Raw genomic sequence first — 23,312 nt, forward strand, 5'->3', positions numbered from 1 at the left:
GGGGGAAGAGGTAAGGGCCAATAGTAAACTTTAACTATTGAAATGGTAATTACAATTGCCACAGGGAGGTGGCAGGCCAGAAGCCATTAGGCGTCTTGCTGAGTCCTAGCTGGCCAGAGACAGGTCACCAAACTTTAGCTAGACTCAGGAAGTTCCACTAGGCCTCACGCCTGGGCCTTTCAGAGCCCAACTCTCCTTGGCTTCATCTCTAGCTGTGCTCTTCCTTCAGGAAGCTATCCTGATAGCCCAGCCTTTACTTTCCTTCTTGCCACGCATAGTTTATCTGTCCTTCATCTGCTCCCCGCCCAAATGCTTACAGTTTGTTGTGCCTTTCTGGGTGTGCACTTTCCCTCCCTGCCCTGGCATGTAAGGCCCTCTTGTCCTCAAAGCAGTAAAGGGATCTGAGGCATCTGTTACAGTTAGCTTTATGTTGCTGGACAAACACCCAAGCAAAAGCAGCTTATCTTTCAGGCTTACAAATTTCAGAAGTACAACATCAGTGGCAGAGGAAGTGGCATCATTTACACATGTCCATGCAAAGAGACATAACAAAACAGCCAGCAAACACCAACACTAGCAAGCCCCACAGAAACTCCCAGAGCTCAAAGTACTCTCTGCACACCTTAGGGTTGGACTCAGATCTGTCCCCAAACACACCTTAGGGCTGGACTCCAAGATCCCCTTCTCGCGCCAGGCTGCTGGAGACCCAAGTTACAAGCTCAATTCTTTGAAAATTTTTAAAAAATATTTATTTATTTATCTGCAAGAAGAGAGAGAGAGAGAGAGAGAGAGGGAGAGAAACAGAAAAAGAGAGGAGAGACAGTCAGAGAGAATGGGTGTGTCAGAGCCTCTAGCCACTGCAAACTCCAGAAGCAGGTGCCACTTTGTGCATCTGACGACATGGGTATTGGGGAATCAAACCTGGGTCCTTAGGCTTCACAGGCAAGTCTCTCAACTGCCAAGCCATCCCTCCAGCCCACAAGCTGAATTTTTAATCACAAATACCTCAGTCTATGGGGCTACACTTTCAAACTACCACAGCCTTCATGTGTTCCCTCACTCAATCATTATTCTGTATTAGATGCTCTGCCAGTGGACACTGGCGATACGTGGATCATTCAGGAGGTGGCTCAGGTTTGACTGGGTGCAGTCAGGTTTGCTGAGCTAACTGCTGTAACGAAATGGGAGCGAAGTGCAGAGGGAGCCACGGAGATGTGGAGCAGAGACTTGGAGGCTCCTGAGCTCCTCTGGGTTCAGGACAGATCAAGGAGGACATAGCCTACATACATAGGGGCAAGAATAAAGATGTGGAGGGATGTGAGAGATTTGGGAAGCACATGAAGTTTATCTTTATTTTTTAAATTTTTTGAGGTAGAGTCTTACTCTAGTCCAGGCTGATCTAGCACTCACTCTGTAGTCTCAGGCTGGTCTCAAACTCACAGTGATCCTCCTAACTCTGCTTCCCTAGTGCTGGGATTAAAAAAGGCATGGACCACCACACCCAGCAAGTTCATCTTTTTTTTTCCCTGTTTTATTATTATTATTAAACTTTATTTTTATTTATTTATTTGAGATAGAAAGAGGAAGAGAGAGGGAGAGAGAGAATGGGCACACCAGGACCTCCAGCCATTGCAAATGAACTCCAGATGCATGTGCCCCTTTGTGCATCAGGCTTACTTGGGTTCTGGGGAATTGAACCAAGGTCCTTTGGCTTTGCAGGCAAACACCTTAACTGCTAAGCCATCTCTCCAGCCCTAGCTTTCTTTTTCTTTCCTTTTCTTTTCCTTCTCTTCTCTTCTTTCTTTCATTTTTTATTTTTTATTTTTTTTGAGGTAGAGTCTCACTCCAGCCCAGGCTGACGTGGAATTCACTGTGTAATCTCGGGCTGGCCTCCAACTCACAGAGATTGTCCTGCCTCTGCCTCCCAAGTGCTGGGATTAAAGGCATGCACCACCATGCCTAGCTCCAGTCCTGTTTTCTAAAAAATATTTTTTATTAGTGTCAGGGCTACCTTCTTCCTGAGACAGTCCCTAGCCCTAACCAACTAGCTGCCCCTTTGGTTCACCTGAGCCAGAAGACAACTCACCACTACAAGGTTGTGTGTATATGTGTGTGTGTGTGTGTGTGTATACATACATACATATATATATATATATATATATATATATATATATATATATACACACACATATATGAAACCTTCTATATATATAACCCATATATAGGGGAGGGCATGCTCTCGGAGCTGCCTGACCACTTTGGAACTTCCATCTGTGGGTGAGCCGAGGAGAAGACTCCCTAGCCCTTACTCTCCACATGGGTTCTTTATCCCCTCCAGCTCCCCACATGGCAGGAGCTCCTTGAATTTTCTTTTCTCTCTTTTTTTTCCATAGTTTTTTTCCAGGCCCTCCACGTGGGATCTCTAGCCACGTGAATGCCTTTCCTTGGATCTGTATTTCCTTCAATAACTATAATAATAATATTGGGGTGTAAGTGTAGATGCCTCAGATCGGGGGATGGGAGATGAGTGTGAATTTTTATCTGCAGGTTGGGGGAGGCTCAGTGTTCTGGGAATACCCTGAGCAAAAGGGGTGAGTCTTTCCTTGCGAGCCTCCTTAATAAGCTCAGCTACCCGCTGGGAAGAATCTGCTTAGGGCTCTCAGTGCCTAGACACAGTAAAGCACAGGGCAAATGTGGTTTTACCTGTCCCTGCGGCTGCTCCCATAGGCTGCCCAGACACCACCTGGCAAAGCAGGTAGAGAATTCCCAGGTCCTCCTTCTCCAGGTCCCAGTGGCTGAAGTCTTCACCCAGCAGCTAGCCAATCCTTCCCTTGGAAGCAGGGAGAACCACACGTGTGTTGAAAACGATCTGGTTGGTGGCAACACATTTTGCTTCTCTTGCTGGAATGAACTGGTGGTATGCTGGAGGCAGGGTGGGAAGAGGAAGTCTAAGGTCATCCAGGAAGGTGTTAGTGAGGACTTAAGAGTCTCTTCTTAGGGGAGATGCTGAGGCTAGACTCCCAGGATCGTGTGAATTTGGGAAAGGCAGAAGTGGAGGCACTAGAGCCTGGGCAGCAGCAGCAGCCCCCTTGCTTGCAACAGCCCCTGGCACTCCTGCAGTAGAAGCCAGCTCTAGTAGAGGTGAGACAGTAGGGCCCAGGGGCCCCCAAAAACTCCAGGCCAAGTGGGGTCTCATTTAGGCAGTGGCTGAGCCAGCTGCACAGTTAGTTAATTACCCTCGTCCTGGGAGCCTGCTAATCAGGAAGCCGAGACTCAGCTCAACTCATTCCTCCTATTTGCTGGTGGTGGCTTTCAGGGAAGATGGAGCAGGCTGTGCTGAGCAGACAAGATCAGCCTCCTGCTATTGCACCCCTGCCCACTTATATTGTCAATAGTAGGCCTATTATGGTGATACATACCTGTAAACCCCACATTTGGGAGACTGAGGAAAGATGGCAAGTTCCAGGCCAGCCTAGACTATATAGCAAAACCATGTCTCGAAAAAGAAAATGAAACAATGAAAAGGGTAGACTCAAACAGGCGTGGTGGTGCATGACTTCAATACCAGCACTCAGAAGGTGGAGGTAGGACTGCTGTGAGTTTGAGGCCAGTTTGATACTACATAGTGAATTCTAGGATTCTAAGTCAGCCGAGGCTAGAGCGAGACCCTGCCTCAAAAAACCGAAAAACCAAAACAAACAAACAAAAAAGCCCCAAAAGAAAAGACAAGGCAGAGTCTCTTTCTTTCTGTCTTGCCTTGGTGGCCTTCTCACTCATCAGTCTCCAGACTTCTTGGATGCCTAGCTCAGGCTTCGCTGCAGGGAAAGCTAAGTCTGCAGGAAACACTGGTCAGTCCCCAAGACTCTGGGGTGTTCTCAGCACCCGTTGTAGGCAGCTCTTTCTCTGCTTCCCTCTTGCCACTCTCAGCCCAACCTCAGCCTCCTCTGCCTTGGTGAGCCCTGACCCACCCAGATACCTGAGCCCTTCCAGGAAGCCCCTCTTAGAATCTCCTGGAGGAGCCTAGTGAAAAAGCCCTCACTGGACCTGGGAGGAGGAAACCCACCATTTATGCAAACATCTGCTAAGTGACTGAGTCCCTCTGGGCCTCGCTCGCCATTCTGTGAAGGGACCTGTTTTGCAAGATGTAAATAGCTGTGATTTCTTATGTGAGCAGCACCAGCTGGGGCATAGGGCACCTGCACACGCAGGTGAAGTTTGCATGGTCTACACAGCCATGGCCCACTGACCTCTGTGGGAGCCCGGGAGCCTGGCTCTGACCTCCTTCCTACCACGCCCTTCTTCCTGTCTATGAGCATCTTGTGTGCTGGCATCTCAAGGTCATGGGCCTCCTGCCCTCACTCCTGTTCCCCCAGCAGCCTGGCTTTCAGGTCCTGCTCTACCTTCCCACCAGAGATTCTTTTAAAAATAAAATTTAAAATTTATTTTCTTTTACAGTGAGAGAGAAAGAGGAACAGAGAGAGAGAGAGAGAGAGAGAGAGAGAGAGAGAGAGAGAGAGAATTGGCACGCCAGGGCCTCAGCCACCACAATTGAACTCCAGACACTTGAACCACCTAGTGAACATGGGCAACCTTGCACTTGCCTCACTTTTGTGTGTCTGGTTTATGAGGGAACAGGAGAGTTGAACATGGGTCCTTAGACTTCTCAGGCAAGTGCCTTAACCACTAAGCCATCTCTCCAGCTTCCCCTTCCCACACCAGGGATTCTTGCTGGAGGAAATGTGTTTGCTTTGTGCTAATGAAAGCATTGAATGGGACCAGTGGCTCATAAACAGACTAGGTGTGGCATAGCTTTGGGCCTGGGGGAAGGACTCAGACGATGAATCAGACTGGGCCCATCCCTCAGCTGGGAGCCTTTCTCTCCTGGGCTCTAGCATATAGGAAGTGCCAGAGCCATTTCTGCTGTCAGGCCTCCAAAAGGCCCTGGGTTTTGGTTTTACTGTTCTCAATTCTGGTGATAGAACGTGACCTTGCCCAGGCACACAGGTCCTGTGGGCCTCAGGTGGTGCCCAGGTGTGATGCCTGTCTGGTCCCTGATCTGAGATCTGTGTGTGTGATGCTGGGTCTTTCCTTGTTTCTACCCCCATCTGGGTCACCACAGTCTATAGCTACCTCATCATGCTGGGCAGGAGCCAGTCCACAAGGACCTAGACCTTTCTTCTCTGACTGAGTCCCTCTTTGCTTGGCACAAGCAGGGATCAGGGAAGAGCAGCACACTGTCTCATGTGCTGCAGAAGCCCAGCCCTTGAAGATACTTGCAAAATTCCATGGCCAAAGGTTCCTACCCCTGAGCTAGCTGTGTCCTCTGAGCCGCCTCCACTGGTCCTTAGACATTCCTTTGCAGAATCAAGGCTAGGCTTTCCTTTCTCCTGGGCTGGCTATTGTGGGCATGTGGCCTTCACTGTCACACAGGCTCCACACTTAGATTGGAGCTGTCCCCATGTTGAAATTATTTTAAAAAGTAAGTTTATTTATTTATGATAAAGAGAGAGAGAGGCCGAGGTAGAAGGATTGCTGTGAGTTCAAGGCCACCCTGAGACTACAGAGTGAATTCCAGGTCACCCTGAGCTAGAGTGAGACCCTACCTCAAAAAACAAAACAAAACTAAACTTAAAAAAGGTAAATCAGTGAATAAAACAGTAAAGGAAACTTCCCTTCACTGAAAAGAGGAGGAAGACTGATTAGGATCCACGTAACATGAACTGAGAAGGCAGCTGTGGCAGGCAGAGGGCTCCGGCAGCAGGGTGAGGAGATCCAAAGGATGCTGTCGTGGGTGGTGAATGCAGAAGCAGGCATGTCTGGAAGAGGAGTCACTCACTGGGCCCTGAAGGACTTGGCGGGGTAGACTGGCTGACCTGGAGTCCTGCAGGGGAGGGGATGTGGCATCCTCTACTGGCCCCAGGAGAACTGTGGGCAGTCTTCCTTGTCTGTGCCTTGGAGGCCCTCCTCTTAGGACCAGGGTCCTTTGCAAGCTGCAGATACGTTTGTGAGGGAGCTCAGAGTCTGTAGGGAAGCTCTGGTCAAGGTGAGTATGGGGAAGTGTCCACAGAAGCTGGGAAGAGGCAAAACACACAGATGGAGAACCGAGGAGAGGGGCTGGGTAGATGTCTCTGTGGGTAGTGTTCGCTGTGCAAGCATGAAAACCTGAGCTTTTCTCTTTTATACTTATTTATTTGCAAGGAGAGAGAGAGGATGCATGAGCCACTTTGTGCATCTGCCTTTAGGTGGGTATTGGGGAATAGAACTTGGGTTGCCAGGCTTTTCAAACCAGCATCTTTAACAGCCCAGAACCTGAGTTAGTATCCCCAGTACCCACATAAGAGCTGGCTGTGATGGCATGTACCTGTAATTTCAGTGCTGGGGAGATGGAGCAGGAGTCTAGCCAAATCAGTGAGTCCCAGGTTCAGCAAGAAACCCTGCCTCAAAAAATAAGGTGGAAAATGACTGAAGAAGATACCCAATGTTGACCTCTGATTTCCACAAGCATGTGTGTGGCCACATACATATGAACATGCATACATACTATACATGCAGGGAAAAAAAAGGAACCAAGGAAAGGTTTGGGTTGGAGAGACATTTGTTTACTGTTGCCTGGGCACGGTGCCTAGCCCTGGCCCTCAGAGAACAGGATAAGGGAGGTGGACAGCAGCAGCTGTCAGCAGCATCTGTCAGCAGCTGCTTTCCAAGGTAAGAAAGGAGAGAGCCAGTGAAGATGGCCATGAGGTTGGAGCAGCATCAGGGAGCCAGGCCAGCATTCAGCAGTGGCATCATGGAGCTTCAGGTCTGGGTTTCACACGAAGTCCAGGAGCTAAGCCGCCAGCAGCTCCTAGGAAACTGTACCGAAGAGCTGAGCAGGGACTGGTCTGCTCACATTTCTTTTCTTTCCACAGGAGATGGTTCCGTACCATGCACGTCCAGCATCCTTCAGGAGAAACAGCGTGAGTGATTCCTGGCCCTGTGGAGTCTTTGCTTTCCCTTGGATGGGTGAAGCCCCTTGAACCTCATCCCTTCTCATCCTCCCAGAGCCCAGGGGACTTTTCCCTAGTTCACTCACAGGCAGAAGCAGAGGGCCTGTGCTCACTAAACCTGGTTTAGGGCCATTGTCCTAAGGCCTCTGGCTTCTGAATCCCCCACACTGGGCTGCTTGGTGTTGGAGCCAAAGTGAGGGTGAAGATGGTCACCCAAGGGTAAGGGGTGTGCCAGAGCAGACAGGACCGTGGGACGCCTGGTGAGTGTCCCTTCCACATGGACAAACGAAAGAGAAGAGGGGCAGGACTAGGGATCCAGTCTTGAGCTGGCAAGACTATTTCCTTTGGATGTCAACTTCCGGGAGCCATAGGAGCTACTGTGGTGACCAGGATCCGAGTGAATGAGGTCACGGAAGGCTGTGACACAGGACATAGTTCTTAAAGTCTCTTCACAAAGCACTCGTCTCTGCAGAGCCTGGGGCCCTGCGGTCAAGTTCTGGGATTTCCTGTCCTTGTCACTCTTTGGATCATACTGGCATCCCTATTCCTTCTGCTTTTTTTGTGTGTGAGATGAGCATAGGATTGGACTCAATAAAGGCATCCTAGCCAGGTGTAGTGGCTCACATTTTTAATCCCAGCACTTGGGAGGCAAGGGTAAGAGTATTGCCATAAGTTCAAAGCCACCCTGAGACTACAGAGTGAGTTCCAGGTCAGCCTGGACTAGAGTGAGACCTCACCTTGTAAAACTAAAAATCCAAAAGAGAAAAACATTCTGTGGACAAGCTAGATGTGGCTTGGTAGGTTGTGCCTGCGTCACATATCTTTGCTATGGGCACTATTGACTTCCACATGAGGCTGAGGCTGCGGGAGAGAGCCCAGACTCCCCTGCTTCTCCCTTCTGCTGTTCTGATAGTGGTTTTACCTTCAGAGGTGCTCAGCTCACTCTGCCCAACCCAGCTGCCTGGGCCCTAGCTTGAGACCTTCCCACCAGCTCTCTCCCACTCGGCTGTTGCTGCACATCCTTGGAGGGTGTGACAGCCTCGTTGTAGGCAACCTACATTCTCACCGGAGCCGCCGCACAGGTCTGCAGTGCAGCTTTCCCGCTTTCGGATGCCGTGGTATAATTCAAAGGTACAGGCCCTGCTGCATTGAGGGATGGGGGATATTAGTGATCCTGTCAAAGGCAGCCCCAGAGCTCAGCCTCAAGAGCACAAACAAGAGGATGGGCAGGGCAGGGCTGGGCGGGGACAGAAAGGCAGTCCAAAATGTACCTGCAGGATTTTGATTTGTGGAGGAGACTGAATGGCGATAGAGAGATGAATGCCATTCAAGGAGAAGTTGGGCACAAAGTTGCCAACACAGGGGACGTAACACAGAACTCCAGGCAGGGCCACAGGGGGAACCCAGAGGCGATGTCAGAGGACAGAAGTGAGTGAGGGGAAGGGCGGCTGCAGTGTGTGTTAAAAGGAGGGTGGGGGCAGGGTGGGGCGGGGTGCTGGGAAGATGGCCCAGCAACTAAAGGTGCTGGCTTCCAATGCCTGTGTAGCAGCCTGGGTTCAAGTCCCCAGCCACCCAGGTAACTCAGATGCAAAAAAAAAAAAAAAAAAAAAAAAAAAATTGGCGTAAGGATCTGGTGGCAAGAGGCCCTAGTGTGTCTCCCCCTCCACACCTTGTAATAAATACTTAAAAAGTAAGGGCAGGGACATAGGTCAGGATGAGCCACTTTGACTGTGGATCCCCAGCTGTTGGCACCTGGGCCTGGTTGACAGGGAATCCTGTCTTTGTGGGTGAGTCTTAGCTACAATAGGTGGCTGGGTGTGGATTAGGGTGGGGGTGGTTGCTTTGAAAGCTATGGTAATGGGCAGTTGTTTGGTTTCTGTAGAAGTCAACCAACATAGGATCCTCTCCCTTGTTGGGAAAGCCCTTGACACAATCATCATTAAGTAAAAAAAATCATGATCTGGACGTGGTGGCACATGCCTTTAATCCCAGCACTCGGGAGGCAGAGGTAGGAGGATCACTGTGAGTTCGAGGCCACCCTGAGACTCCATAGTGAATTCCAGGTCAGCCTGAGCCAGTGAGACCCTACCTTGAAAAACAAAAACAAAAACAACAACAACAACAACAAAAAATTCATGATATATCTACCAGAGATTAAGTGCCGAGACATCCATGCTGGGCCTTTTCTTGATATTTGTTAATTTTTAAAAAATATTTTTGCTTATTTATTTGCAAGTAGACAAGAGACAGGGGGAATGGGTGCACTAGGGCCTCCAGTCACTGCAAAAGGACTCCAGACATATGTACTACTTTGTGCATCTGGCATTATATGGGCACTAGGGAATTGAATTCTGGTCATTAGGCTTTGCAGGCAAGGACCTTAACTGTTAAGCTATCTCCCTAGTCCTCATTTATTATTTTTGAGGCAGAGCCTCACTCTGTTGCTCAGGTTGACCTCAAACTTTTCTTTTTATTTTATTGACAACTTCCATAATTGTAAACAATATCTCATGGTAATTTTCTCCCTCCCCACCCTTTCCCCTTTGAAATTCCACTCTCTGTCATATCCCCTCCCTCTCTATCAGTTTCTCTTTTATTTTTTTGATGTTATGATCTTTCTTCCTACTATGATGGTCTTGTATAGGTAGTTACTGGCATTGTGAGGTCATAGATATTCTGGCCTCAAGCAGTTTTTTTTTTTCTTTTTTGGTTTTTCCTAGAGTCTCACTCTAGCTCAGGCTGACCTGGAATTCACTGTGTAGTCTCAGGGTGGCCTCAAACTCTCGGTGATCATCCTTCTACCTCAGCCTCAGTAAAGATGTATGCCACCACACCTGGCAACAGCCTCAAACTTTTGGCAATATGTTCTGCCTCAGCCTCCCAAGTGCTTGGAGTACAGGTGTAAGCCACACAGCTCAGCTGGTGCCAGGCCTTTAGCAGAAGCTTGGAAGTGAAACCCGCATTGAGGGTTTGTCTCCAAGAGGCCAAACCACAGCTTCCTTTCCCACATTCCCCACAGACAGTTTTGAATTAATGGGACACTTAGTGCCTTCTGGGCCTCTCTGAAAAAAACTTCAATAGCAATAAAGCCATTTATTTGTGGTTATAGATTTTGATCAAAATTATATTGCTGAATGCTATCATCCAACACTGCTCCTTCAAGGTATTTTTAAAATATTTTATTTATTTATTTGAGAGAGAAAGAGGCAGAGAGAGGGAGAGAGAGAGGGGGAATGGGCACACCAGGGCCTCTAGCCACTGCAAACGAACACCAGATGCATGCACCCTCTTGTGCATCTGGCTTATGTGGGTCCTGGAGAATCAAACTGGGATCCTTTGGCTTTGCAAGCAAGTACCTTAACCAATAAGCCATCTCTCCAGCCCAAGGGTATTTTTATGTAAGGAATAATAGCTGATGTGCAAAAGCCTTTAGGATCCATCCAAACAGTGTCTTGGAGATGGTTTAGGCCAGTGAGACCCATGTCTAAACCCAGTATATCCAGCAGAGAGAAACCAGGCCTGGGATGGCCTTTTCTACAATGGTGAATGTCTTCAACTGAGAACATTGCTTTTCACATAATTCTGTACTTATGCCCTGCCTACATTTTTTTTGGGGGGGGGGGTTTCAAGGTAGGGTTTCACTCTAGCTCAGGCTGACCTGGCATTCACTATGTAGTCTCAGAGTAGCCTCGAACTCATGGTGTTCCTCCTACCTCTGCCTCCCGATTGCTGGGATTAAAGGTGTAAACCACCATGCCTGGCTTCAATTTTTTTAAAAATATCTTACTTATTTATTTATGACAGAAAAAGAAACAGAGATAAAGAGAGTATGGGCACACCAGGGCCTCTAGCCACTGCATATGAACTCCACACATGTGACCTGTTGTGCAGCTGGTTTACGTGGGTTCTGGGGAATTGAACCTGGGTCCTTAGGACTTGCAGGCAAATGCCGTAATCACTAAGCCATCTCCCCAGCCTCCAGCTTCAAGTTTTTTTCAATTTTTGGCATTAAAATCATTTTTCTTTTACGACATGATGGTGATAATTGGTGATAATGTGCTTGTTTGTTTTAAATTTGAAATTAGCAAAATAAAACTTTGTGACCCAAATTAAAAAAAAATAGCTGTGCCTTACATTTAAAATGTGTTTTTCCACTGACAGTGCACTTCTATGGATTTTGGTTTTTTAATATTTCCACTGGGTATTTGGAAACACTCTAAAAACAGGGAATGAGATGGGCCAGGAATCAGAAAGTCCAGAGGGCTGGTGTGGTCCTGCTTAAGCTTTAAAGGAAGAAGACCTTAGTTTAAAGCTGTGTTTCTGTCGAGTTGCTGTGATGCCTTAGGAAGGTCACTCAGTGCACTTATGGGAAGATACCTGTACTTTGTACTTCCTTGAGTTGCTGAAGGGATCACAGGTCATCCCCACAGCTCACCAGGATCTGTAGCTGGTGCATAGGAAGTGTCTTAGTATGTTTACTTCTTTTTGGCTTTTGGATAAGCCTTGACAACGGAAGCATCTAGGGCAGGCGTGAAAGGTGCGTCTCGTTGTCTTGTTGGCCCTCTGCTGATGCTGCGGCTGCTTCAGATAGCATTGCGTGGCAGTGTTTCCCCTTTGTATGGTTTGGATATGAGGTGCCTCCCCCTACAGGCTCGTGTGTTGGAGGCTTGGTCCCCAGCTGAGAGGTGGTTAGAACGTGAAGGCTCTACTTTTCTCAATAGATCAAGACATAGATGGACTCATAATTTGATGGCACTATTGGGAGGCGGGGCCTAGGTGGAGGGAGGAGGTTACTGGGCTTGTGTTCTTGGGATATATCTTGTTCTTTGCTCCCTTGTCCATCTCTGTCTGCTTCCTGGTCACTATGAAGTTCCTTCACACCCTTCCACCATGATGTGTTGTCTCACCACAGCCCAGATGTAGCACAGCCAGCTGGCTGTGGACTGAGACCTGAGCCAAAATAAATTCTTACTTCTTTAAATGGTTTCTCTCAGATATTTGGTCATAGCCATGAAAAAGCTAAATGAACACAGCCACTTACTGAGTCTTGCTGGGCCTCTCGGGCAGTGATGTGAGAGAAAGTTTGCATGAATGAGGCTGCCAGGCTCTGTTCTTGGTGGACTTGAGGCTGATGTGTTCTGTAATCCTCCTTCCTTTGTGGCTGCTAGACAGCCCTGCCACTGGACAGATGGCCTGGAAGCCCTTTGCCACTTGGGTGTGCTTGTCATTTAGAGACAAGAGGAAGAAGTCCAGGGAGCCATTGTACATTGGAAGGGGGTCCAGGCTGGTGGCCTTGGGCTAGGGCCCAGGGAACTTGGGTGTTTCCTTCTAGTTTGCTGTGCGGTCTTGGTCCCTATCTGGGGCCTGTCTGTATATGGAGTCCCTCCTGGACTGTCCTTCTAGGGGCTTCTAATTTTCTGTTGCTACCTCTTTGTCTTCTACTTTCCTTTGTCCACATCTCTTTCTATTTTTGTGTTCACGGGCACATTTGTGGTACTTTCCACGTGCCTGAGTATGCCAGATATGGATTTCCTCTTTCCTGAAAAGTGAATGTTACCATCTCACATATCCAAAGCTGAAACCTCGGCTCCTTCCAGAGTCTCCCATGATCACCACCCGGCCAGACTGGACCTCAGGGCAGTACATGGCCTCCAGCAGAGCTCTCCGACTCGTCCCTGCTCTGAGCCCCCATCCTTGCTTTATAGGAAGCCACAGCCTTCTCTCATGGGGCCTGCTTTGTCCCCCTGTACTACCCTCCTAGTCTCTAATGTTTCCCACTCCTGTTCTTCTCTGGAAGTTACAGGAAGTCCTGATCTCCCTTGCTTCCTTTCCTGTGTCTCTCACCACCTCTCCGCACACCTTCCCTCTCCCACCTCCTTTCTGGAGGACTCCCATAGCACAGTCTTCTCATGGGCCAATGACAAGGCCAAGGTCATTCCTTTCCCCACGAGGGGCTGGAGGCAGCCTCTTGCCCAGCAGATGGCAGGAAAGATATGGGTCACAGGGGACTCTCCCCTACTTCCATCATTAGGACTGCCAAATGGATGGCATGCTAAAAGCAAGGAGCAGGCTTCCACATCTGTCTGTGAGCTCTGGCCACCACTCTTGACACTCACTACTCCCAGAAAGGCTAAGGGTAGCATTGCTGGTTTGCGGAGCAGGGAGTCCCCTGCCTGTAACCAAGCCTTATGCAGGTCTTGAAGGAAGAGGTCAGATGGAGATGACCTCCTTAGACGGGCCCATCCCTACTCCTGCTGCCCTCAGCAGTCACTTGGGCTCTCAAGTGCTGCCCAGGCTCTTCCCTATGATCCCAGTGACACTTGAAACTGGCTAGGGCTGCAGCTATAACCACAGTGTCACAGTGAGAAGACAAAGATGGCCTGGAGCTAATGACTTCCCAAGGAAGGTGGCCTATCGGTCTTTCTCCACTCCACTATCCCCAGAGCTTACCATGCATGCCTGATTCGGACTTGAATTCCCTTTTTGTTCCCTGCAGTTTCTCCTCCCAGTTGCCCCAGGTGCGTGGGGAAGTACCTCATTCCCTTCTGCCACACAGGCACTGTCTTAAGAGCCAGTTTCACTATCACTCACCCCTCCTCCGGTCCTTTGGATCCAATACACAGTGTAGGAACATCCGAGGACATCTGAGGCTTCCTTCACCATGGGAATACTTAGCTGCTGTCCCTTTAGACCAGGCCCACATGGCCTTCAACAGTAGTCTAACACATGGCACCCAGACTCACTCCGGCAGTCAATTGGCTTTCTCAAGGACCATTGCTGGCATCAGCTACATCTGTATGGGAGGGCTGTGTTTGCACATCAAGTGGGACTATGAGCCTCCTCTGGGCTCCAGACAAGGACCTGGCAGGGGTCCATATTGAGCTCCAATTCTGGCCCCAGACTGACTGACTCTGTATCTTTACCCTTGTCCTGGCCTCTGTCTGAGCCACCCGTGAAACATAATGTATACCTGACGGGGTCCTGGCTTCAGGTCCTGCCTTTAGCTTGAGCTCAGATCCTCAGCTCCGAGAGGGAAGATGAGGACATCCTGGCATCACCCTCCACAGTAAGGGACAACCCAGTACCTAGGGTCAGTGATCAGAAGCCAACCTCCCTTCCTGTGTACTCTCAATCTGTGGTGCACCCAGGAGGACCCCCAGAGCATGGTGCATGAAACCCCTTGTCCACAGCTGGCCTCCCCTCCTCCGCCTGGTAACTGGTATCTTTTCCTGGCCTGTGTGGGCAGCTTGCTGAGCACAGCTGCAGACAAGCTATATTTAGCCGCCTTTAATGAGCTCAGGGTGGCAGACGTCCGCCTTGGGAGCACTTTCCTTGCATGTGTGCGTATGTCTGTGCTTGGCATTCTTCCTTCCTTCCTTTGTGTGTGTGTACATGTGTGTGTGTCCATCCCTATGGTGTATTCATTTACCTGGGGATAGTGTATGGCGAGTCTGTCTGTGTGGCCTCTGAGTTGTGTGGGGACCTATGCAGCTTCTGACACTTAAGAGGGTGCAGAATGAGAACAAATCATTAGTTTATTTACTTATTTAAAAAATATTTAATGAGCATCTTTATTGGCCAGTACTATGATACCCTCTGGGGATAAAACAGAGCAAAAGCAAATGAACACAGTCTACCTCTTAAGGCTTTTATAGTCTGGGAGATGGAGGAGAAAACAGTAATCATATAACCATAAAATTACAAGTTTAAGGATTTGTCCCAGGAAAGGGAGACTATGTGGGGGAAGGGATGGAAGGCTCCCAAGAGGAAGGGACAAAATGTCCATAGGAAATTTTTAGGTGCAGGAATAGCAAAAAAGTCCATGCATATGACACATGTGGTGAGAGGGGGAAGGGGATGTTTGCAGACAACTGGAGAGGCAGACATGGCTAAGTTTGGAGAGAGAAGAGGAGTGAGAAGGAGGGGTGGGGAGAGTGGGGCCTGTGAGCAGTCCGCAATTGGCCAGGATGTGTAAAGCTGGTGGAAGGGCAGGGCTGAAGGACGAGAGGACAGTTTTGTTGTCACCGTGATAGAATCTAACCTGTGACGTAGTGACAGTTCTAGCAGGAGAAGGAAGTTCACAAGTCCCACGGTCAGGTGGGCCTTGTGAAGGGACTCTATTCACAAATGCCTGACTTGGCAGTGGGTAGTTCCCCGAGGCCATATCCACCCCTGGGGTGGCTACCTGGAGAGCCCCTGGCAGAGAGGCAGCCTCCTTCTCCTTGGCCCATCCTGGCCAGAATCCAGGGACCCTTAGTTTCAGGGACAGAGCAGGCAATGCAGCTCAGGAGGGTGGTAGAGTCCACCCAGTGCTGGCTGCTGCCTCCATGTGGGGAGCCCCACTGTCCTCCGATTCTCTGTAAGGCAGCTCACAGCTCTCACCCAGCGGGCAGGGCAGGGCAGGACAGGACAGGGTAGGTTCTTTTCTTCATTCTCCTGCCACTGTGGCTGAGGGTCCTGTGTCTTCCCCATCACTGCCGTGTGAGGCCTTGAGCCATGCCCATGTGTGCTGGAGCTCTGCACCCATACTTGACAGCACAGAGGTCCTGAGCCCAGCCCCTGACCCCTTCTGCAGCCCTGGACACAAGATGTCTAGGCCTGGTGAGTTCTTCTTCCTTCTGAGGTTGGGAGGGGCCAGGCCCATCTCTTCCTTCAACCCTCCAATAGACTCTGGGGTTGGAACCTCTTCTGGGTTTGAAGGAATCGCTTGTGTTTTCAATTCCTCTTTTCCTGGGAACAAAAGAGCTTTCGGAAACAAAAGCCAGGAAGCTGTGCCACAGAGCTCAAGGCAAAGGAGTCAGCCCTGGCAGAAGTAACAATCAGGATCTCAGAGAGAAGAAAAATCACCAGGCTACATTTATTAAAAAAACCAACCACCCAACCAACTAACAAAAAAAACCTTACTTTTGATTTTTTTTTTTCCCCGAGGTAGGGTTTCACTCTAGTCTAGGCTGACCTGGAATTCACTCTGTACTCTCAGGGCGGCCTCGAATACATGGTGATCCTCCTACCTCTGCCTCCCGAGTGCTGGGATTAAAGACATGCGCCACCACACCCAGCTTGATGTGTTATTTTAGTAGTTCGTGCACGAACAAGGTATAAAACTCACCACGTCCATCTCCCCAGAAGTAGCGAGGATGACGAATTTCATATATTCCATTCCAGACCTAGTCTGTGCAAACATGAACATAGCCATAAATATACACTTCCATGTACTTTTATATATACCCCACACAGATGGGCGCACGCACTCGAGTGTTTCATTCTTCACCTTGCTTTCCTTGAATAACGACACAGCACGATCATCTTGCTGTCTCAGAATGTTCACAAGGACATTGATCTTGCCAATGGGTGTGTCCCACATTGCTATAATGCACTTGACTTAACCTGTCCTCTGTAGGTTGCTTCTCCTCCTTTGCTGTTATAAATCACATGGCAATGGTTAGCATTTTGCACATGGACTTGGCATTGATGGGTCGGTGGGGGGGGGCAACTGCAAGGAATGAAGGAAGCGTGTTTCCCACGGGGTATTGATAGTGGCTGATCTGAGAAATGAAGGCAGGGTATTGTGGGTAGTTTCAGTGAGCACTGCTCCAGCTTTGGGTTCACAGACTGAGTACCTTTTCATGTGTGTGAATCATTCCCGGTCCCTTGGGAGCCATTGCTCTGGAAGGGATGATTGAAGAAGGGCGTGGGCTAGATTGGGCTGTTGCAGTCCTTTGTGAGTGTAGACTTTCAAGCAGGGCCAGGTGCTGGCTTAACAGAGGGTCAGTATGGGGGTCAGACCCCAGTGCTTCAGGAAGCTCATGAACCTGAGGATACAGTCACTACTTACTTTCCCTCCTGACCATGGCTCACTCTGAGAGGAAAGGGCCATGGCCAAGGTATTCATTTGAAAGACCAGAGGCTACTCCTTTGTACTCACTTTCTAATGTCAGCATGAAAGAACCCTGCCCTGTTGACTCAAGTTCAATCCTCACCAGTATCCGTTAGCTTTCCTTGTTGCTAAGGACAAAATATGTGACAGATACAACTTAAAAGAGGAGATATTACTTTGACCCACAGTTTGGCCCATCATGGTGGGAAGACATGGCGTTAGGACTTGTAGAGTGGCTTGTTCACATCTTGGAAGATCAACCAAGAGTGGAACCGGAAGCAGGGCTGAGCTATAACCCTGAAAAGCCTGCCCCTGAGCCTGTATCTACCAGCTACACTCCATGTCCTCAACCTCCCCAAACTGTGCTACCAGCCAGGGACAAGTGTTCAAATGCATGAGCCCATGGGGAAGCCTTTCACACTCAAGCCACAATGTGTACCCACCTCTACGTATATCTCTAGAAAAGTCCCTTAGCCCTTCCAAACCTTGGTTTTCTCCTCTGTAAAAATGGGGAGGGCACCCTTGATCTCCAGGAGGAATGTGAAGATTACCAGAGACACTGGGTGAGGTCTGGAAACCTGAGACCCATCTTAGGAGGACTGTGGAACAAGTTTTCTTGTGGTGCTGTGTGGCAACCTGACTGGGTCTAGTACAAAATGGTGATGGCCAGGACCTGAGGTTTCCCTTGGAGCTGTCTCTCTGCTCAGTTGTGGTACCTAACAGCAGGTTCTTACGAGGTAGCATCTAGTGCACAGACTCTAACAAGGAGCAAGGGTCAGGCCTTCACTGGGCTAGTGTCTTTGTGAAAGGACATTGGCCCACTGTACACATGACCTCAGCCTCATTAGCCAGGTGAAGTCATGTGAATGTGATTAGATTTTAATCCCTGAAAAGGTTCAGGAGGCACAGGAAGTACCTCAGCCTCCAGATGCCCCCCAACCCTGGATGAAAATTTCCTCTCGGCATCCCTGCTAAGTAGCCCCTTGCAACTTGCTTATGTAACCGAGGTGAAGGAGAACTCTGCCTCTAGGCCAGCACGAGACATTCTGGAACACTTGTAAATATTTTCTATGTTGTGTTGAAACCTGGGAACTCTTCAGAAGTCACCCTGTACTGCTGATTGGTGGTCATCATTCCCTCTGCTTCCTGGACTCAAACATGGCTCAGCATAGATCTGCAACATGGACTGCAGCATGGCTGTGCAGCATAGGTCTGCTATGTGGGTGTGCAGAGTGGGTCTGCAGTGTGGATTTCTCAGCATGGCTTTGCAGTGTGGATTTGCAATATGTTTCTGCATGAGAGATCTGCAGGGCCCCTTGGGTCCACTGTTCTCCAGGCTCAGCTCCTCCGTCTCTGACTCACATCCTACAGCTTTCCTGCCAGGCCAATGAACTCCAGACAAGTCCTCAATGTGGCTTGATATGCAAGGGAAGAGGCAAGGATACCCCTTCTCATTGTGAACTGTGGTTTGGGTCTATGTGCCCCAGAGAAGTGACTCCCATAGTTCCATTACTCAGGCTGAGTCAGGCTGTTTGTAGCCTTTGAGCACAGGGACTACACTGCTCTGGGTCATGTGACTTGGTTTTGGTCATATGACCCATGAGCATGAAGCCATCCTTAAAAGCTGGTACTGTTGTCATTTCTTTGGGTGTTTTCAGTCCTGACACAAGTTGAGTGGCAAGTAGCAGAGTTGAAGTCAGGAAGGGATGCTGAGTTAGCTTTTAAACCCAAATGCAGCATTCAACTTCATGCATCCCATTTCACATTTATTCTTTTCCTCCACAAGCATCTCTTTTCCTTTACCTTCCTGACTAGCCTGAATTCTAGAACCCAGGCCAGTGTTTCTCTTTGCTCTGTTGGCAACATGGCATTGCCTGAGGTAGGGGATTGTGACTGGCTCATAAATGTCCAATAGATTTATTCATAAATCCTTTTATGTGTGCATTTGTGTATGTGTGTATGTCTATGGTGTGTGTCTGTGGGCTCATGTGTGCCATGGAACATGTGTGTAGGCCAGAGGACAACCATAGGGTGTTGGTCCTTACCTTTCAATGTGAATACCAAACTAGCTGGCCCACAGGCTTTAAGATCCTCCTGGCTCTGCTTCCCAGTGCTGTCAGGGTTGGGTTTCAGACATGTGCTCTAATTGCTTTATGTGGGTTTGGGGGAATCTGAACTCCATTTGGTCATCAGTCTTGCGCAGCAAGCACTTTTAACCACTGAGCCATCTCCTAGTCCTATAAATACTTTAAAATTATTCATTTGAGAGAGAGTAAGAGAGACAGATAGAGTGAAAGAGAATGGGTGCACCAGGGCCTCTAGCCACTGCAAATGAACTCCAGATGCATCTGGTTTTACATGGGCACTGGGGAATTGAACTCAGGTTCTCAGACTTTGCAGGCAAGTGCCTTAACTGCTGAGCAATCTCTCCAGCTTTCAAGAATACTTTAAAACTAGGCAGAGGTAGGAGGGTCACTGTGAGTTTGAGGCCAGCCTGGGCCTATAAAGTGAGTTCCAGGTTAGCTTGGGCTATAGTGAGACCCTCACTCAAAAACACAACAACAACAAAAGTTTTAAACTAAAAGAAATACAGACTAAGTAGAGAAATATTCAGAAGTAGAGCAAAATAGAAGTGGAGGAAAAAACAGCCACTGTCCTAACATCAGAGAAAATTACATTTGGGGAATATCCTTTGAAAATAAGCCCCCCAGTGGCCTGAGCACACACACGTACACACACACACACACACACACACTCTGGAGGTAGGAGCACTACAGGGGAGGATTACCTGGAGTCTAGCTGGTGAACAAGGCCAGGAGCTTTGAAGTCAGTCTCTATTGATCCCCTAGGGACTGGGCTAGAATGAGAAAGTGGGGCTGTGGGCAGTGTTACTCAGCTTTCTGTTACTGTAACAGGACGCCTGAGACAACTTAAAGAATGTCATTGAACTTAACCAAACTTAACTCACTTTCACCTTTGCATACTGTGCCCCCAAGGACAACTTCACTGGCTAGGAAATTTTTCTGTTTCATGAAAGTTCTAGAGCCTTCAGAAGAGGGCCTGTTGTTTCTGCTACTTCCTGCTGTCCTGCCTGCATCCTGCCATTAGAGATGGTGCCCACTTATTTCTTTTGGCCCAGAGTTTCAGAGGTTTTAGTCTGTGGTTGCTCGACCCTGTTGCTTTGGGCCTGGGTGGTGCAGCACACAATGATGGGAGCCTATGGGCATTTAGGATGTCCAGGAAGCCAGAAGAATAACACAGGAAGAGACTTGGGGGGTTCACTATCCTCTTTTAGGTCACACCTCACCAGACACCATCTCTTAAGGATTCCGCCATCTCTTGATAGTACTATAGGCTCAAGACCAAGCCTTCAACACATGGAATTTTGGAAGCCATTCAAGATATAAACTATAGTGGCCCCCTACCTACTTCACATAGACATGGTCCATTTTTAGCTTTGGAACCTGGGCCCCTATGGAAAATTTTACTAGATAGCAAATTAATGTTCCACAAAATTTCTAGAGGAAGTTTCAGAAGAAGGCTGTCCCATCTGTATCCTGCTTTGGGGAGTGATCCCCACTTATGACAGCTGCCAGCCAGAATCTGTTATCTTCTGTGTGGTCACCAGTGGGCCAGGGCAGGACCTTGTCATGTGGCATGGAGGCTTTCCTCGGTGCCCCCTACTCCCTGGCTGTGTGCTGTGAGCTGCTGTGAGGAGCTGTGTTTCTCCATTGCTGATCCCCTAATTCCTCGTCTTTATTGTGCCCGTGAGTTCTCCGGCAGGGAGCATTCCAAGCGAACCCCACAGTGAGCTGGTGGCCGTAGCTTCCTTTTCTAAGGATCATCTAAACCTTTGTTTTCTCAGCTGGAAAGATGGCTTAGCAGTTAAGGCACTTGCCAGCAAAGCCTAAGGACCCAGCTTCAATTCCCCAGGACCCTTGTAAAGCCAAATGCACAAGGTGGTGCATGCGTCTGGAGTTGGTTTGTCATGGCTGGAGGCCCTGACACACCTATGTGTGCTCTCTCTCTCTTTCTTTCTGACTCTTTTTTTTCTGTCTCTCTCAAATAAATAAATTAATTAAATATTAAAAAAGAAAGCCTTGGTTTCCTTTACATGTGTATGTAAGGTATACATGTGTACATGTGTATGAATATACATGCAGGTGTATGTGCACATGTGTGTACATGCATGTGAAGACCAGAGTTGGCATGGATATTTTCCTTAGCTACCCTCCACCTGTTTTGTTCGTTTGTTTGTTTTTGAGGTAGGATCTCGCTCTAGCCCAGGCTGATCTTGCATTCACTCTGTAGTCTCAGGGTGGCCTCCAACTCAAGGCAATCCACCTACCTCTACCTCCCGGGTGTTGGGATTAAAGGCTTGTGCCACTATGCCTGGCTTCCACCTTATTTTTATTTATTTATTTATTTTTTTGCTTATTTGAGAGTGACAGATGGAGAAAGAGGCAGAGAGAGAGAGAGAGAGAGAGAGAGAGAGAGAGAGAATGGGCACACCAGGGCCTCCAGCCACTACTAACAAACTCCAGATGCATGTGCCACCTTGTGCATCTGGCTATGTGGGTCCTGGGGAATCGAACCTTGAACCAGGGTCCTTAGGCTTCACAGGCACCTCTTAACCACTAAGCCATCTCTCCAGCCCCTCCACCTTATTTTTTGAGATAGGGTTTCACATTGAACCTGGAGTTCACCAATTCAGCTAGACTAAGTAGACAGCAAGCCCCAGGGAACTGCCTTTCTCCATGTCCCCAGAGCTGGGATTACAGGTGCTCGCCACAACCACCTGTCACCTGGGTGCTGGGCAAGCAGTTTAGTCATGGAACCATGTTCCCAGCCCTGTAGACCCTTCCCTCTTAATGGGCTTGCTTGGGAATTAACACCACGCTTCCTAGTTGGATTCAGTGGCTTAGGAAATCCAGGTGGCATTTTCCACCCGCAGTTTTGTGGTACCTCTTCCTTTCTCCTCAAAGTGACTCTCCAGCGATGCCTATGGTTCCACACAGGGCCCAGGGTCTAATTGTGTTGGGCCTGGAGGGCTGGAACTCACCCAGGGCCCACGCTTGCGTTCAGCTTCCCTAGCTGTTTTGAAGGGACACAGGCAGACACTCTGTTCTGCGGTGCTGTGGAGGGGGAAGAGCAGGCACCTCTCTCACTCCGACTGCTGCCATGGCCTGTCTCCTGTGCATATGTGTTCTCCATGGGGGCGGCTTACCTGGGGGGTGAAAACTGTGACTGAAGTCCCCACTTGCTGATGAACGAGGCTCTGGTGCTTCCCAGATATTTTCCAGGTGTGTTGCCAGATCCCACATCATAGCAAAAGAGCAAAGCCATTAACTCGGCACAAAACTGTTTCTGCCTACACATGTGCTTCCATAGTTCGCAGATGACAAGACACCATTTGGCTCCCTCTCAGGACATGCTCCATGGTCTCAGCTGGGCTCAGCTCTGCTCAGTTGACCCCATGAGGGGCTGATACAGGTGACAGTCGCTGCTGGGTAGGAGGGTCTGGCATGATGGAGAGTGAGACTGAGTGGTTGGCATGTGCTCCTGCTGGGCCCCCGCAGTGGCAAGGGGTGGAGACTGTCGAACGCTCCTGCAAGGCTGGGGTGATTTAAAAAAATATTTTATTTATTTAAATATTTATTTGACAGAGAGAGTGAAAGAAAAAGAGAGAGAGAATATAGGCACGCCAGGGCCTCTTGCCACTGCAAATGTACTCCAGATGCATGTGCCCCCTTGTGCATCTGCCTTTATGTGGGTACTGGGGAATTGAACTCTGATCTTTTGGCTTTGCAGGCAAGTGCCTTAACCACTGAACATCTCTCCAGCCCATTTTTATTTTTTAAAATTTTTTTAAATTAATCAATTTATTTATTTGAGAGCGACAGACACAGAGAGAAAGACAGATAGAGGGAGAGAGAGAGAATGGGCGTGCCAGGGCTTCCAGCCTCTGCAAACGAACTCCAGACGCGTGCGCCCCCTTGTGCATCTGGCTAACGTGGGACCTGGGGAACCGAGCCTCGAACTGGGGTCCTTAGGCTTCACAGACAAGCGCTTAACCGCTAAGCCATCTCTCCAGCCCTCTCCAGCCCATTTTTAAAAATATTTATTTATTTGAGAGAGAAAGTGAAAGAGAGAAAGAGGGAGAGAGAGAGAAAGAGAGAGAGAGAAAGAGAGAGAGAGAAAGAGAAAATATAGGGTGATGTTTTGTTTAGGGTACTGAGCATGTGGGTGAGACCTTGGTTTTTGTCTGAGCAGCAGTGTAGTGTGCCAGTAATTAGAAGGGCTGATCACGATCTGTGCCTAGCCAAGGCTGTGATTAAGCAAAAATAGCCTCTATTCTTCGGTGGGCAGGAGGAGCCATGGTGAGCCAGTGTCCCAGAGCTGGGGATGGTGGTGTGCTCACAGCTGACTTGCCTCAAAGCCTTTTGCAC

General features: G+C 48.9%; 1 protein-coding gene across 2 annotated transcripts in view; it reads left to right on the forward strand.

Moving 5' to 3' along the window:
* Pitpnm3 (PITPNM family member 3) overlaps positions 1-23,312 on the forward strand; it is a 105,064-nt gene that overhangs the window by 51,185 nt on the left and 30,567 nt on the right. For both annotated transcript variants that reach the window (XM_045158777.1, XM_045158778.1), the window contains exon 4: positions 6,909-6,956. In XM_045158777.1, coding sequence (XP_045014712.1) covers positions 6,909-6,956 — 48 coding nt within the window. The remainder of the gene's footprint in view (positions 1-6,908; positions 6,957-23,312) is intronic.

Source organism: Jaculus jaculus, chromosome 9, assembly GCF_020740685.1.
Source record: "Jaculus jaculus isolate mJacJac1 chromosome 9, mJacJac1.mat.Y.cur, whole genome shotgun sequence".
Taxonomy (NCBI): Eukaryota; Metazoa; Chordata; class Mammalia; order Rodentia; family Dipodidae; genus Jaculus; species Jaculus jaculus.